Source organism: Dromiciops gliroides, chromosome 3 (assembly GCF_019393635.1).
Source record: "Dromiciops gliroides isolate mDroGli1 chromosome 3, mDroGli1.pri, whole genome shotgun sequence".
NCBI lineage: Eukaryota > Metazoa > Chordata > Mammalia > Microbiotheria > Microbiotheriidae > Dromiciops > Dromiciops gliroides.
Window position 1 is genome coordinate 608360209 of NC_057863.1, and position 16689 is coordinate 608376897.

The following is a 16689-nucleotide window of genomic DNA, read 5'->3' on the forward strand; positions in this document are numbered from 1 at the left end:
CTGGGGGCGGGGGGGGGGGACCCAAAGGGGTTTGTTGTAGAGATGATTCCTGATCAGGTTTGGGGTTGGACTAACCCAACTCAAAGATTCTATAATTCTATAAAATCACAAGTCAACAAACCCTCTAATTTGTCTTTATCTTAAATTCCTCTAGAGAGTTTCACTCTTCTCTAGAGAAGAGGCCTCTGTTATCAGATCACACAGCCAATGAGGAACTGATCGATGAGTATATTCACCAGGCAACTTCCCTTCCTCTTATGTTCCCAGTCTCTTGACTTTTTGCTAAGGAAAGGGGGGAAGAGAAGAGCGAGGGAAGAAGCTAATCAATCCCATTCCCTTAGACTGTGAGGCTGATCCCCCCACTTCGTGAGGAAATAGCTGGCTTTCAGTTGAACTGCTTTGATCAGTGACTGGATAATGTAGCTACTGACTCGTTCCAAACAGGGAATGGCACGGATGATGTCAAGGACATAGGTGTCTCAACACATCTGCAATTGTCTCCTGCCAAGACTCCACATCACTCCTCCCCTCCTCTCCCACCAACATTTTGCTCTGTTTCACTTTCTCAGACTGGTAAGATCTCATTCATTCAGAATAACTGAGAAGGAAAGCCAGCTTGATAATGTGACATGATACTGAATTCAAACATTTATCAAGCACTTCCCATGTGCCGCACAGTGTGCTCAGTCCTGGAAGAGATACAACAAAAGTATACGTGATCAGTGCTCTTCACTGGCATGGTTAGTGCACCGAACAGTTATAGAGGGTGGGGAGGGGGGTACTTAAGAGAGCCTAAGAAATGCTTCTTTGGTCGATTCGTGGAGGTGGCACCTGAGCTGGGCACCAATAGCTGGGCAGGCTGCTGAGGTGCCTGAGGCAGCTGTGACTTTCAAGAACATACCTGGGACTCTAAGCAGGGTGTCTTAGGCCTTACCTGAATGACTAGATAAGTGTTTCCGGAAGGCAGGGCTATAGCTCAGAGACCTCAGAGCCCAAGCATCCACCTGCTCATCTTATAGACAAGGAACTGAGGCCCAGGATGGCTAAATGGCTGGCACACTGCCATTTGGGAAACAAGTGTAAGAGGCAGGATCTGAACCCAGGTTCTCCAACTCCAGAGTTGGGGCTCTTTTTACTCTGCTGTTCGCCTTTCCTCTATTGATCATACCCCAAGAACCTACTCTAAGTATTCTTTGAATAAAGTGGGGAAGGGGCAGAAGAGAATGAGCTATGGTAGAGGGTGACCTTCTATGACCTGTATGACCCACTGCTCCCAGCTCCCCCATACACACACACCTTGAACAGTGGGAGATGGTGTAAATGTTCAGCTGAAATGGGAGATTCTGGGGTGGATCAGTCTACTTGGCTTCAGGGGTCAGGCAGGATCAGGCCATCCAGGGACAAACACAACACAAGAACCCTGGCTCTTCCACTGACCTGTATGACCTTGGGCAAGTTACTTAACTAACTCAGGTCTGTTTCCTCATGTGTAAAATGGGAGGGTAGGACCAGACAGCCAGAAGACCCTTCCAGCTTGAAGTCCATGATCTATGGCCTGGGTTTCTGTACCACAACAGGCACTAGCATCCAAGCATTCTGGCATTCCCTCACAGACCATTCATGTTAGGTTAGCAAGTCTTCCCTCACCCTTTCTGCCTGCTAAAGGCCTGTGACTGTGAGTTAGCATGCCTGGTTACCTGAGGAGCACTGACCAAGTAGGCTAGAACTGCTAATACAAGTGTCCTGGGGCTCACAGCCATTTTCAGGGCATTAGCCACTATAATCACATTCTCTTTGGAAAAGCAAACACTGGCCAGACGTGGAGCCAAACCAGTTCTGTCCCTCATTAGCGAGGCAACCTTGGATGGCTTGCTTCCCCTCCCTCAGTTTCCTCTTCTGTACAATGAGGAGCTGAGCTAACATCAGGCTCTCCAATACTACTGGAGACCACCTCCCTTCTCAGCCTCCCACCAGAGGGAAGGCGGGGGATGTGGCCTTAAAGACCAGTGTTGGCCATCCTGCTTCCCTTGTCTTTCTATCCACAGACCCAGCAGAAAATCCAGCCTCAGCCGTCTTCTAACCTTGGCCCACTCCTGCGGCCCCAAACCCAAGTCACAAACCTTCTCTGAATCAGCTGGGGCAGAGAGGAAGGCCTTGCCCCAGAGCAGAGAACTCACTGTAGTGACAAAGAAAGTCTGTGGTCAAGCCTGTAATGACACAGCCTGGGAGAAGTTGGCTCTTCCACCCAGGGCCCGAATCCCGACCCTTCTCTAGACAGAGAACACTTGGAGTAGAGCCTTTCAGCAGCCTCTTAAACTGCTTCAGAGCCTTGGTTTCCTGCCCTGACCCTTCTGCCTGCTGCCATCAGCGGTCATGACGAAACAAACACGAGTTGTGTCGAGTACACGCTTCAAACCGTGATCAAACACCCCCATCTCAGCCACCGGCAGCCGCTGATGGGCACCAGCGCCTTCCTCCCTCAGCCTCTCCTTTGTTCCTAAGGGAAAGGCCAGAACACTGGGGCAGGACGGTCCAGAGACGGTGGCCCCAGAAATGCCTCCTCTTCCTGGAACTCTCCAAGGAGAAGGAGCTGGGCAGGACAGAGATCACCGCTGTTTGCTCTGCTCTCCGCACGAACGGCTGCAGGCCAGGCACAGGCGATGCCTCCTCGACCCCAACGTGCTTTCTAGAAACCATCTCTTTTGTTGAATTCAGGACACAAATCCCATTTCGGAAGTTCAGTCCCATCCTGCCTCACTATTTCCTCCTTCTGCACCGTCCTCCATCTCTGGGATTCCGTTTAATTCTACCTCAACAGCTATCAAGCACCTATCACGTGGGACTGGGCTTCTGCCTGTGAGTCGGCTGCAACAATGACCGATGAAGAGTGCATAGAAGGAACACTGGGTGTGTAGGAAGAGGCTCGGACTCTGCTGCTAAGAGGTCAGTCACTCTGGCCAAGTGACTGGCCTGTCTTGACCCTCAGGACCTCATCTGTAAAGATGACAAGATGGCGTGCCGGTCATCTAGTGAGACAGACAGTACACACGGTCCCCTGCTACCCACATGATGTTGAACAGGCCAGACAAGGCTCCCAGAAGGCTGGGGGAAGAGCACACAGATTGGGAAGGTGTGGAGAGGATGAAATCTGCGCTGTTGCAGGATGTCCCCAAATCAATGAGATCACAGGTTCATCAGGGCACTGAGGGAGGCCCTGTGGGACAGGCTGTGGGATCCCAACATAGTTAAGTTAACAAGGAGTCCTGGGAAAGGATGATATGCAGTTGCTATGAGAAATCTGAGGAGAGAAAAAGAAGGGAGGGAGGGAGAAAGGCTTCAAGAAGAGACAGTACAAAAGCTGGGTCTTGAACAGGAATCATGAATGTGAATGACAGTAGACATTTATACAGTGTTCTAAGATTTACAAAGCACTTTTTGGGGAGGAGGCCTAGAGCAAGCACAATTATTCCCATTTCAAAGATGAGAAAGCTGCCTTGTCCAGGGTCACCAGGCTGGTATTATTCAGACACAAGCACCAAGTCATGCTGTAGTGCCTCCGCTTGAAGAAAGGAGGCATCTGGGCCTGGGAAGTCTTTGGGAAGGAAGCAGCTCCTGAGCTGGCCCTTGATTGAAGGCACAGAGACTGGCAAGAGCAGGTAAGGGGGGAAGATTTATTCCAGCCGAGACGGCAACAGTGAGCTAGGACTAGGAGACGGAATAGAAGAGCAAGAAAACAGAACTGAGAACTGTCTCATTTGGTCGGAACAAAGAATACGTAAAGGAGAAAGGCACACGGGAACCAGGAATCACCCAGGCCCTGAAGTGCCAGGATCATTTTCTTGGGAAGCTGGCAGGGAAGGACTGAAGTTTTCTGAGTAAAAGACTGTAGACCAGAAGTAAGATTACTCCCAGCAGTGGTGGGAAAGAGGCTGGAGAGGGGATCGGAGCCTCTAAATGGGCTTCTAGCTTTGATTCTAGTCTACCTGTCTACGCCAGTGCTCTCCATCTTTTTCTGAGTGCATAACCCTACCAGCACAAAAGGATTTTAGCATCCACTCCTAATATATGTGGATTTATAGATTATGTGCATGTACCACTTTATTAATATAGTTAATTATATTTGAATCTATTATAATTATATGGTTAATTCTATTAGAATCTATTACAAACATTAAAATTGACATTTTAAAGGATGATAAAATATTTAAAAATTTTATTAATAATACAGAAGGCCTTTTTGTTCTCACTAAAATATTTTTAATAGTGAGAACATGACTGAATATACTTCATTTGTTTCCAAAAGTCCCTAATTATGTCCTAGGGGATAAAGTAGATTCACAAATAGTATTTATTAGTTATTAATCCAATTGATTTGATTACTGTAACTACCATACAAGTCAATACCTTTTAAATGTTATTGAAAGATAAATATATAACCATTAAATAAGAGGCCCAGAACAGCTTTTTAGCAGGAGGCTGGTTTCACCTTGCATGGGTATTTACCACACACTATACAAAAAGAAGCCAGAGTTCTCTGCTCTGAACTCTGCAGAAAGAAGTGGCCAATAAAAATCGGCTCCTCTTCATTTAAGAGGCTCTGTTTAATGGGTGATAGATTTGGCTGTGTGGGAAAGGGAGAACAGGAATTTCAGGTCCCCTTGCTGCCTGGCATACCTCACTGCTCTAGGGCAAACACATTTCCAGGCCTGCCCCAAAGGCCAGATCTTTTTACTTGAGGAGTCTTCTCTGGAGCTGGTGTCAGAGAACTGAAAAGTCAAGGACAGGACAAGATCTACCTACTCAACAAGACCCTGGAACAGAAGTGCCCATTAGATGCTGTGGTCAAGGGAACACCCTCTGACTTGGAGGTAGTTGTGAAGTGAATAGTTCTGACCTGAAACTAAGGGATAAATGTGGAGACCAGACTCCAGGTAGCACCAAGTTCAGTCTAGAAATTAATCAATGCACTGAAAGCCTCTGTCCATAGCCTCTGGCCGAGCAATGCCAGCAGGAGGCCTGTGCCTCCCAGCCTCCCCAGAGATCAAAGAGAGAGGCCGAAGAGCCACATAAATAAAAGCAAGGCAGTTCTTGGTGGCTGCAGAGATCTACAAATGAAGGGGGCCTTCCTCTCCCGAACAAAAGCTGGTATGTGGAGGTCATGGAATATTCCTGCACTGCAGGAAATGTTGCGAGCCCGGGAAGATATGGATGAGTGAAGGCAGAGTGAAGAGAGCAGAAACAAGGGGAACAACGTATACAATAAGAACATTGTTAAGACAAAACATTTTGGAAGGCTCAGGAACTCTGATTATTGCAATCACCAACCATGATTCCAGAGGACCAATCATGAAGCACACTGGTGATTGTAATGATCAGAGCACCTCTGGACAAAGAGAGGATGGACTCAAGATACAGAATAAGACATCTCTCTAGTGATGGCCAATGCAGAAATCTGTTTGTTTCTTCTTTTTTTTTAAGTATCCAAAGTTGTTAAAAAGGACTTTGTTTCTCTTTTATTAAGGGGGTATAAAAGAAGGAAGGAGAGAAAATAATCGTTAATTAAAAAACAGTAAAATAGGGGCCAGCTAGGTGGCACAGTAGATAAAGCACCAGCTCTGGATTCAGGAGGACCTGAGTTCAAATCCGACCTCAAGACACTTGACACTTACTAGCTATGTGACCCTAGACAAGTCACTTAACCCTCATTGCCCTGCAAAAACAAAAAACAAAAAACCCACAGTAAAATACAAAACTTTTTTTAAAAGCCTATGCTAATAAGTGCACATTAAGGAGGGGCCCCCTGAACTTGTTTTCTTGAGTTGCCTTATTTTCCAGCCCCATCCCCACTCCCACCCCCCCACCCCCAGGTTACATAATTTGCTACTTTCACCCCTATATCAAATTCTTGCTGTCTTAGGGAGGGGAGTGGGGAGGACAAGAGAGAATTTGGAAGTTAAAATTTTAAACAACTAATGTTAAAAATTATTTTTTAAGTAACTGGGGGAAAAATAAGATTTGTTTGTTTGCTCGTTGGCTGACTTATTTATTTATTTTTAAGGACCTATGCTAAGAACTGGCCAGTAACTCTATAACGGTATGTTTCAGCTGAGCGATGAGGTCAGAAGCCCCGCTGCAAAAGCCTGAGGATCAAGTGAGAAAAGAGGAAGCTGAAGCAGAAAGTGAAGATAAGGAAGAGCAGGTATAAAGCAACAAGTACCTAAGGGAGAAGGCGATGTCTGGAGGTCATTTTTAAGGTTGCTTGAAGGCCTTAGGGAAGATGTCAGTTGGTAGAGAGTGGATAAAGAACAGAACTTGTGTTCTTCCCTTAAACTCTCCCCTCCCCAACCTTCCCAGTTACTGCAGAGCAAAGCTTCTTAAACTTGGGGTTGTGACCCCCATGGGGCCAGGTGACTGAATGTGGAGGTGGGGAAATCTGGCAACAGCCTATGGTTATACACACCTCTTTGACATACCCATATACCTGGGGTCATGGGAAGATTTCTCAGGCGAAAAGGGGTTGCGAGTGGACAAAGTTTAAGAAGCCCCGCTGGAAAGGCCACCATCTCCTCCCCATCCCTCAGGCTCCTGAGCCAGGAGTCATCCTGAATCCTTGCTCTCTCTTACCTCCCACAGCCAGGCTGTTGCCTAGGTCTGCTGATTCCCCCTTTGCACCATCTCTCCAGGACACCCCCTGCCCTCCACTCCTCTGACACTGCCAGCACTCTGGTGCTGACCCTCATCACCTCCCACCTGGAATAGGTCTGCCTGCTTTAAGTCTCTCCCCAATACCATCCATCCTCCTGTTCAGCCACGAACGTGAATTTCCTAAAGCACAGGTCTGATAACATGTCCCCACCACCACCAGCACAACTCCAGCAGCTCCCTACGGGCTCCAGGATCCCATACGAAGTGCTCTGCTTGGCATTCAAAGCCCTTCCTAACCTAGCCCCCTCCCACTGTGGGAAGGAGGGGTGTAGGGGAAGATGGCAGGAGGGTGCCGGAGGGCTTGAGGAGAGGTTTGGAGTTGGGCCCCTCCCAGCTCTGCCTTCTATGACACTATTTGTCAGTGGCACTAGTAAAAGACCTGTTAGAGGACGCCAAAGCTATGGCCTAAATTAAGTCTGAAATGATCTTCAGATTTAAATTATCCAGCTGAACATTAAGTACTTCTATACTAGGCAAGGGAGATTCTGACATAACTAAATTTCAGTCCCTACCTCCCAGAGCTTATATTCTAGTAGGGGAAAGAGAAGACTAAGATAAAATATAAACGTGTGCATATAAAAAAGGGGTAAAAGCTGAGATGAGGAAACAACCAATTCCAGTTAGAATGAATTATCCAACAAGAAGAACTAACTACAGATAAAACAGGGATCATAACACGTACATGACCTCATTAAAGGGCAGTGGTGGGCAAGGCACTTCCCAAGTCATTGCTGCTGTCTGACGGGCATCATCCAACCGTCTGCTTCTGCTCGGCCCTCACTGGGCCCCTCCTGGGTCTCTGGCTAATGGCACCGGTGGGTGCCACAACTGCTCCCTTCCCCTTGGACTCTGTTTTGAACCAACCTTTAACTCGTGCTTCTCCATGTTCCTTCCTCAAACCCACCCAGGCTTTCTTCACCTGTCCTGACACTTTAGGCCCTTTTCTCTCTGGGCCCTCTCTTGGATCCAGCCAACCCTCCTTGATGTGGCTCATCCTACCCCATCTACACCTCAGCTCAGACTGCCACTCAGTTATATTTAACTCAAAGTCCATATTCCTAATATGACTACTGTTCAACTTAAAATAATTTGACATTTGCACATTAACCAGAAGTTGTCTGTTTAATGTGTCAGGAGACAGGCTTCTTCTCTTTTTCAAAGACCAGTTGTTCCATCTATCCAATCAGGAGAAAAGGGAAATTCAACAGTGGCACTATTTCCATGCATCATTTTTATTTGCTACTCACTTGGGTGGGCATAAGATTTCCTCAAGGAACTCCTCAATCTTGTTCACATCCGTTTTGACTTCACTGTTGAAAGTTATAAAGGGTGGGTGAGTCCCTGGAGCCAAGTTCTGCAGGTCTGCAGGCTTCCTAGTGGACCAAAAAAGGAAAACAGAAAGTGTCAAAACTGAATCATTCCTTCTCTTAGTCGAGAATTTGAATGTTCTCCAGCTCCCCAGGAAATGGCTTTTGCAAAGAAAACTGATTACACTATAGACAATGAAAAGGCAAAATTTACTTCTTTAATTACGTGAGCCGCCTCCAACTTCACTCGGATGAAAAACAAATTTACATTACACTAAATAAAGTTCATGATGAAGGTGTGATATTTTTCATTATAGTAAATTCTCAGAACTGAATTGATTGTCCTGATGAATTAATTCCCCCAAAGCACTTTATTGCACAGTCCCATAAATTACATTTCAGGTCCTGTTTACCCTTCATCACTCCACCATTAAGTCTAGCAGTACAATCGTACATGCATGTATAACCCACATCTGTTTGTTTGCCACCTTGGAGAGGGGGGATGGGAGGGAGGGAAAGAGGGATAAAAATTGGAACTCAAAACTATAAATAATAATGTTTATCATAAGCCTAGTGGTGCCTCATCTTTTAGGATCCCTTAGGAGGCAATAAGAAAAATGAGTGAATTCAGTCCCCTACTTATGCTGTGCTGTCCGTATCCCTTCCCAAATCAAGAAAACACATTTTACAGCAGATTTTATAGAATCTAGTCTTCAGTTACTTTTTCAAAAATTGAAAATTCTATCATTTTCTTTGACTTTCCATTCGCCTCCTTTAACCATGACTTCAATTATGCACTGTTTGAAATATTATGTGTGTGTACATAGAGTAGTGTGTCTGTGTATTTCTACATATGGGGGGGAGGGAGGAAGGGAGGGAAGGTGGGGTAGAGAAGGAGAGAGAGACAGAAACAGTGACAGGCAGAGACACAGAGAGAAAGGGGGTTTAAAGTTAAAAGGGTACCTGAAAGTTAAAAGCATACCTGTCAAGTTTAAGGTACCCTTTTAACTTTAAACCCCCTTTCTCTCTGTGTCTGTTTCTCTTTCTCTCCCCCCTTCTCTCCCTCCCTCCCTCCCCCCTCTGTATATAGAAATACACAGACACTCTACACACTACTCTATGCACACACACATAATATTTCAAACTGCATAATTGAAGTCATGGTTAAAGGAGGTGAATGGAAAGTCAAAGAAAATGACAGAATTTTCCATTTTTAAAAAAGTAACTGAAGACTAGATTCTATAAAATCTGCTATAAAACGTGTGTTTTCTTGATTTGGGAAGGGGTATGGACAGCACAGCATAAGTAGGGGACTGAATTACTATATACAGGTTATAATGAACAGGATACTATCAGAAAAACCTGGAAAGACCTACATGAACTGAAGCAGAGTGAAATGTACTGTATACAAAATAACAGCAATAGTAGGGGATGATCTGCTGGGAAGCATGTGGTTATTTTCAGCGAGGCAATGATCCAATATAACCCTGAAGGACTTATGAAAATTGCAACCCATCTACAGAGAAAGAACTGATAGTATCTGAAAACAAATGGAAACACATTTTTTTAAATTTTTTTGCCTCTTTTGACAATTCCTTAATCTGAAGTTTGGGGGGGTTTTGACTGTTTTCTCTCACAACCTAGCTAATGGAATGTTTTCCATGACTACTCATGTATAACTTATTTTGAATTGCTTAAGTTCTTGGGGGTGGGGGGTACGGAGGGAGGAAGAGAAGTTGGAACACAAAGTTTTTAAAAATTGATGTTAAAATTTGTTTTTACATATATTTTGGAAAATAAAATTCTATTCAAGAATAAAAAATTAAAAAGAAAAGTTAAAGGGGGCCTTAGAACACAAAATGTTTTAACTAGAAGGGACCTCAAAAAAAGCATCCACTCTAAACTTCTTTATTTTACAGACCAGGAAACTGAGGCTCATGGTGGTTAAATGGCTTGCCTAAGGTCACGCAGGTAAGTAACCAGCAGAAGTGGTATAACAAATACAAAAAAATATAATGCAAAATTATGGGAAAACAGGAATCTTGGATTTAGAAAAGAGAAATGAGTCTTCCAGGCATGCTACTGGGGGAAATAGTAGTACATGAAATAGTAGACAGAATACTAGACTCAGCCACTAGGAGACATGATGATTTCCATCCCCAAACGCTGCCACTTAATGATATGGGCACAGTCACTTCATCTTTCTGATCGACATAATGGAAGAAGCACTGGACTTGAAATCCAGAAGGCATGAAGTACAGTGGGGATAATAACACACCACAGGATTTTTGTGCACTGTACCAGGAGCCATTTATTTTTCATCTAAATTATGTCTTAAAAAAGTTTTTTTCTGACTGTAGACCCTCTTGTTCTAGGAAAATGGAGATGATGCTTATGGCAGCCACCTTTAGGAGCTGATGGACCAAAAGACAGGAGATATGGGAAATGCCTTGTAATAATAAAGCACCACATAAATGCAAACTTATACTTACCTGGTGGGGAGGGGTGTAGAAAACCCCAGGCACTCTAAAGAGGAATCACTTTGCTCCTAATCAGGCCTTTGCAATTTGTTACTCCCTTTCACTTATCACTGAGACCACCTGTTTTCCCTTCCCTTGATCACTATAGGGTGGCAGCGTGTGAAATGACAGCCCAGACGTCATGTGCATGTTAGTTTACTTGCATTGCTTGTTGCTCCCTTGGCTCTGGGAGTGCTCAGGCACTGATCAAAATAGTGCAGAGACTCAAACACTTTAAGCTTTTAACTTTCGTTTTACTCAATATTCAAAAGTGAGAGGGTCTTTTTTTTAAAAGGGAAGAGGAAGGGGATGATGAAAAGAAAGGAGAACGGTGCCTGAATAAAACCAAGGGGCTGTTCACCGTGCTTCATTCACATAAAATTAAAAGACACAGAAAGCAGAAATCCCATTCATGGAGGTGACGGTCTAGAACGGTCCAAGAAGTCTTGCTTTTGAATCTGAGGTAGGAAGGCTAACTTCATTTCTCACATACAAACTGGGATTCCCTCAAAATCCTTTATCATTACTTGTTCAGTCCAAATCATAACAAGTTATAGCTGTCCCTCATTTTATGACAAACTGAAAGGTCAGTAAAACTCAGAAAGCCAGAAGGCAAAACATGAAGCCCAACAATCCCTGTGTTCAAACAGTAACACGCCAAATTCTTTTGAGTAAGCTTCAAGGCAGGTAAATGCATGTTTTAGCCTCATTCTACACAACTCAACTCATTACCTTTTCCCCAAAGCCCTCCCAACTTCCCTCTTCCTCTCCAGGGCACCACCGGGCCAAAGCCCAGGCGTCACCCTCAACTTCTCATTCTCTCTCACCACCACATCCAATCTGTAGCCAACACCGGTCCAATTCACGTCCATCAGACCTCCTGTATACGGCTCCTTCTCTCCTCTAACATTGCTGTCACCCCGGGATGGGTTCTTACCACCTCACCAGGGGACTATTGCCAAAGCCTCCTGGTTGCTCTTCCTGCCTGTTCCCGCTCCAATCCATCCTCCAATCATCTGTCAAAATAATCTTGCCAGAGCACAGATGTAACTATATCCCCCCCACACACACCCCCCACACCCCCCAGGATCAAATACAACGTCCTTGGCTTGGCTCCTCCTCCCCTCGCCCCAGCCTGCCCCGCCTCCCTTTCCAGTCTTCTCCCATGCCCCTCCCTTCAGGGTCCCCTCCTGGCTCCTCCTCAGACAAGGTTCTCCATCTCTTGGCCCCAGGAGTGTTCACAGGCAGCTGTCCTTCACATCTGGATCCCTCTTCCCCTCCTTGGCTGCCCTACCTTCCTTCGAGTCCCAGCTAAAATCCTATCTTCAAGAAGCGATTCCTGACTCTCCTCAATGGCAGCGCCTGCCTTCTCCTGATTATCTCCCATCCACCCGGGCTGGACCTTTGTCCTTAGCAGTTTTCATGCTGTCTCCCCCCTAAGACTGTGACCTCTTTGTCTATGCATCCCCAGCACTCAGCACAGTGCCTGCCATGTAGTAGGTGCCTCACGAATGCCTCCTGACGAAAATGCATGGAAGAAGACCCTCGGGGTAAGAGATGTTACTTCTCTGGTGGCCCATTTGCTCATGGGCAAAATGAGGGTAAGGATGCCCCCACTATGTGTCAGCAAGCTAAGGGACCTCTATTCTGTGGAAAGTAGTGGCCAGGCCCGGCACGATTGCATGGAGTTGGAAGGACCCTGAGTGGCAACTCCTGCCACCACAACTGACCTCCCAGCCTCCGCCGAAGCTCCCCAGGAGCATCGCCATCACTCCTTGAGGCGGCCCATTGGGTTTTCAGACAGAGCTCGTGGTTAGGGAAGGTTTCCTGGCCTCAAGTCTAACTCGGCCTCTATTATTTCCACCTATTCCTTTAAGCCCCACAGACACTGTGAAGACAGCAGCTCACCTGCATTCCCATCACCTGGCCAGCCCCAAGTGTACCTTCTCTAGGTTAAATGCTCCCACGCCCCCTCTACAGGCATAGACTAAAAGGCCATTCACTATCTTGGCTACCCTGGGGGTTGTTGTTGTTGAGTCATTTCAGTCATGTCTGACTCTCTGTCACCCCCTTTGGGATTTTCTTGGCAGAGATCCTGGAGTGGTTTGCCACTTCTTTCTCCAGCTCATTTTACAGATGAGGAGACTGAGGCAAACAGGGTGAAGTGACTTGCCCACAGTCACACAGCTAGAGAGTGTCTGAGGTCAGATTTGAACTCAGGTCTTTCTGACTCCTAGCCCAGCACTCTATCCACTGGACCACCTAGCCACCCCTTATCCTGGTTATCCAGATTATCAATGTCCTTCTTAAGCTGGGCAGTCAGAATTGAACCTGACATCCCAGATGTTGTCTGACCATGGCAGAAGACAGAGAGGCCATGCCCTCTTTGTTTCTGGAAGCTGTATGTGCCCCTTAATGCAGACCCAGCTTACTAGGACAAGGCATGTGTACAGATAAGTAAATCTGAATAGGAAGTGCAATCACAAGTGGGGGAATCAAGGAAGGCTTCATGGTAGGGGAAGATTGTCAAGGTCAAGGGAAAGCACTCTGTAATCCTTAAAGTGATATCCATGTGTGAGTTATTGTTATTAGTGTCTCAACTATTAAATACGCAGGGAGCAGAACTCAAGGCTTGAAGTAAGAGCACAGCTCCTTCCCATGGTCTGGTTGTTTTTGTTTTCAAATTTCAGCAGGGGTGGTGGTGCAGCTAGGTGGTTCAGTGGATAAAGCATCAGCCCTGGATTCAGGATGACCTGAGTTCAAATTCAGCCTCAAACACTTGCCACTTACTAGCTGTGTGACCCTGGGCAAGTCACTTAACCCTCAATTGCCCTGCCCCCTCCCCAAAGAATATAAAATTCTAGAAGGGCTAAATTATTCTTTTCCTTCTGTTTTGGTTCTGAAATAGAAGAAAGGGGAGATTTGGCGCGGGGGGGGGGGGGGAGAGAATAGCCAGGGAAGGAGAAAGGAAGGAAGGTCAAGAAAAGTCAATAGGAGAGGAAAAAGAGTATAAAGGATGGGGGAGGGGAGAGCAAAATTGGAAAGGAAGAAAAAGATAGTGGGGAAGGGGAGGAGGAAGAGGAGAAGGAAGGTGAGGCGAGGGGAGAAATGGGGAAGAAAATGGCCATCGAAGCAGTGTCAACTCAATTAAAAATTAGCTCGGTGTGTTTCTGGCAATCCCAAGAAGTTGCTGTGGGGGTGACCCGCTTCCAGGGGTCTGTTTCAACCAATCCAGTTCCAAGCTTTCTAATGAAAGCCTAGCTGTACAGTTGGAGGACTAATAGTGCTCCAAGTGGAAAAGGCACACACTTAACATGATGTCATGGGGACGTTTTCAACCCTAATTCTTTCACATCTTAAAAGCAAACCCATTCAAACAAGAGAGGTACAAAACAAGAGTTAACAGAGCCCTAGATTCAAGGACTAGTGAGCAAAACCATCTATTTCTATTGCTTGAGTCATCCTTCCAACATTCTGATTCCAGTGAGGACTCTGGTAAGTGACCGTACTGAAAAGAGGTCTGTCTCAAAGGGACCAAGATAACATCTAAAGGTGTTAGCTGATTTTAACCGGATTTAGTGCACAGCTGCAAATGCACCTCTAAAGACTGAATTCCAACTCAGTTTAACAAGCATTTATTAAACGCCACTGTAAAGATGGCAGTTCCCCTCCAGAGGCTGGGAATCTATTGGAGCATGACCACGGATAAGCAGGAGATGCTCTAGAATGTGACAAAGAAAGGTGGACCTGGACAAAAGTGATGAAGGAGAAAGGAAGAAGGAGGCTTCGTGGCAGAGGTAACATCTAAAGAAAGGATTTCTGTAGGCAGAAGTGAGGAAGAAGAGCCCTCCAAGAACCTGTGACAGCCTATGGAAAAACAGAGCTGGAGAAATGGCGAGTAGTGCATTTGGCTGGAAATAGAGCTGAAGGGCTGTGACTACAGAGGCCCTCAGAGGAAACTGCCTCCCACCACAGGTGAGCGCCACACCTGGGAGGCAGCAGACATCCCAGGCACAGCTCACGCGCTGATGTGCTTTTTGGACTTGACTTACTTCAAACAGATGAGGTTCTGTTTGGGGGCAGAGTGTCAGTGGGAAGGGACAGAAATGTGAGCAAGGAAAGAGAACCGAGAGAGCAGGAAAGGAAAAGCCTAAAAAGGTATGGAGAGGCTTAAAAGCTGGGCTCGGTTTCCTTTCAACCTATGAAGAGAAAGCCAGTGGATGTTCTAAAGTAGGGGAGGGACGCACAGCAGGAACGAGGCCGGAGAGGGCGATGTCAGGAGACCTTTCAGGAAGCCACAGCAACACTTGGGCATCAGCCTCACATCCTAAAAGAGCCTCCAATGAACCGCTGATCGAGCATGCTGCTCTAGTCTTAGTGGGTGACAGCCTCAAAGCTATAGCTTTCACCAACATTCATTCGCCAACATTTCATGGAGACTTTCATCAACATTCAGCTTTCATTCAAATAAAGGCGACAGCATTTCTACTAAAAAGCAAGGTTCCTGGCCCATCGTGGGGGCAGGGGTGGGACAGTAGAGGCCCCTCCTGGGAGGATCGAGACTTGTTCTCTTTGGGCCCAGGAGGCAGGACCAGGAACAAGATGGGGAAGCTTCAGAGAAGTCATCATCGGCTGGATACCGAGAGAGACCGGCTGTCCCTGAGAGTCGCCCAGCGGGAGAGGGCTGCCTCAAGGCTCCCCTGCCTGGGGACCCCCTGTCAAGCATGTCACAGTGGGGATTCCTTCTGTGGATGGGCCGGAACCAATCCCTTCCAACTCTCCAACTCTATGATTCTGATGGAAACAACTCTGGTTGATGGAGAAGCCATGTTATATAACAGAGGACAGCCCGCCTGCCACCTCATCAGGTCATTTGGCTTCTTTTCTCCTGTGTTACTTCTAACAAAGAGGGGGCTGCACACCCCTTAGGGAATGGGCAGTGACTTTGCTTTAAGCATTTAAGCAATGATGAAAGAGGAAACCAGAAGGACCTGAGCAGAAGCCTAACAGTTTATAACCAAAGACGCCTCACAGGTCCTTCTCTCTGGCCAGCCCTGCCTGTCAAGAACACAAGCGCTCAGCTCAGAGAATGGGAATCCCAATTCCCTCTCCCCGCAACAGGGAGGGCCCCACACTCCAGTCCCATAATCTGGAGTGAACTGCACTTGTTCACCATCACCGTTAACTAGGTGAGAAATCCCCCTCTGAAGAATCACGGAGAGGCTTGAGAGTTGTAGAGCACCTTCTATGAGCTCTTTCTTTTCCCCCTCAAAACAACCCTATCTAGTTCAGGGATGATTGTCCCCATTATACAAATGAGTCAAATGAGTCTCAAAGTGAGTGATATATATCCAGGGTCAAGGTGCTAAAAAGCAGCAGAGCTGGACTGAAGGCCCTGGTCTTCTCTTCCCTCTCCATCACGCTACCTCCCCCTGGACTCTGGTGGCCTTCTGGAGACATCACTTGTTCAGGCCACAAGGAGATGCCCGTGAAAAACTGTCCATTGAGAAAAGGAATCTGTGGAGTGTCCCGTCCCCGCCCCCCCCACCCCTGCAGCATCCCAGGCACCTCTGGGGGACAGGACTGGGAGGAGGTGAAAGCACAATGCAGACACTGTGGAAGCTGCCTACTCAAACTGGACGGCGACTTCCAACCTGGTTAAGAAGCGTGTTTGCTGGGATTTTGTGCCTGAGGAGAATGGAACCTGTGTGCCGCCTAGCTCAAATCTCTGCAAGGCTGCCATGTTTCATCTCACGGGCTCTCCCTGTAGGGTTCACTCAAGAGAAAGGAATGCAACAGGCTTTCCTATTTGTCGCAGGAGTTCTGGGCACCTCAAGTCATGAGATGATCAGCAGGCAAACACCTCAAGTAGCTCTTCACATCCTCCTCAATGAGCTAAGAACTCTTGATCCTGACATTCAAGGCCCTATGCAATCTGGCTCCCATTTCCCCTTGAGCCTTATGCTCATATCTCATACTTCTTCCCATACCAGACATACTAGAGCTTTCTGCCCCTTATTTTCAAGCTGCCCTCCCTGTCTCTGTCCCTCTGCTTGTCCCCACTCCTCACACTCCCACCCCCAGTGACACTTTACCAGCTCTCTCCCCAGACCACCCCACTGTCCTCTGTTATCATGTCTCACCAGCCCCTTAGACCG

The 16689-nt window shown here is 46.7% G+C and overlaps 1 protein-coding gene across 2 annotated transcripts in view; it reads right to left on the reverse strand.

The window, feature by feature from the left end:
• CLIC4 (chloride intracellular channel 4) overlaps positions 1-16689 on the reverse strand; it is a 90186-nt gene that overhangs the window by 12997 nt on the left and 60500 nt on the right. For both annotated transcript variants that reach the window (XM_043992780.1, XM_043992781.1), the window contains exon 3: positions 7953-8078. In XM_043992780.1, the coding sequence (XP_043848715.1) occupies positions 7953-8078 (126 nt within the window). The remainder of the gene's footprint in view (positions 1-7952; positions 8079-16689) is intronic.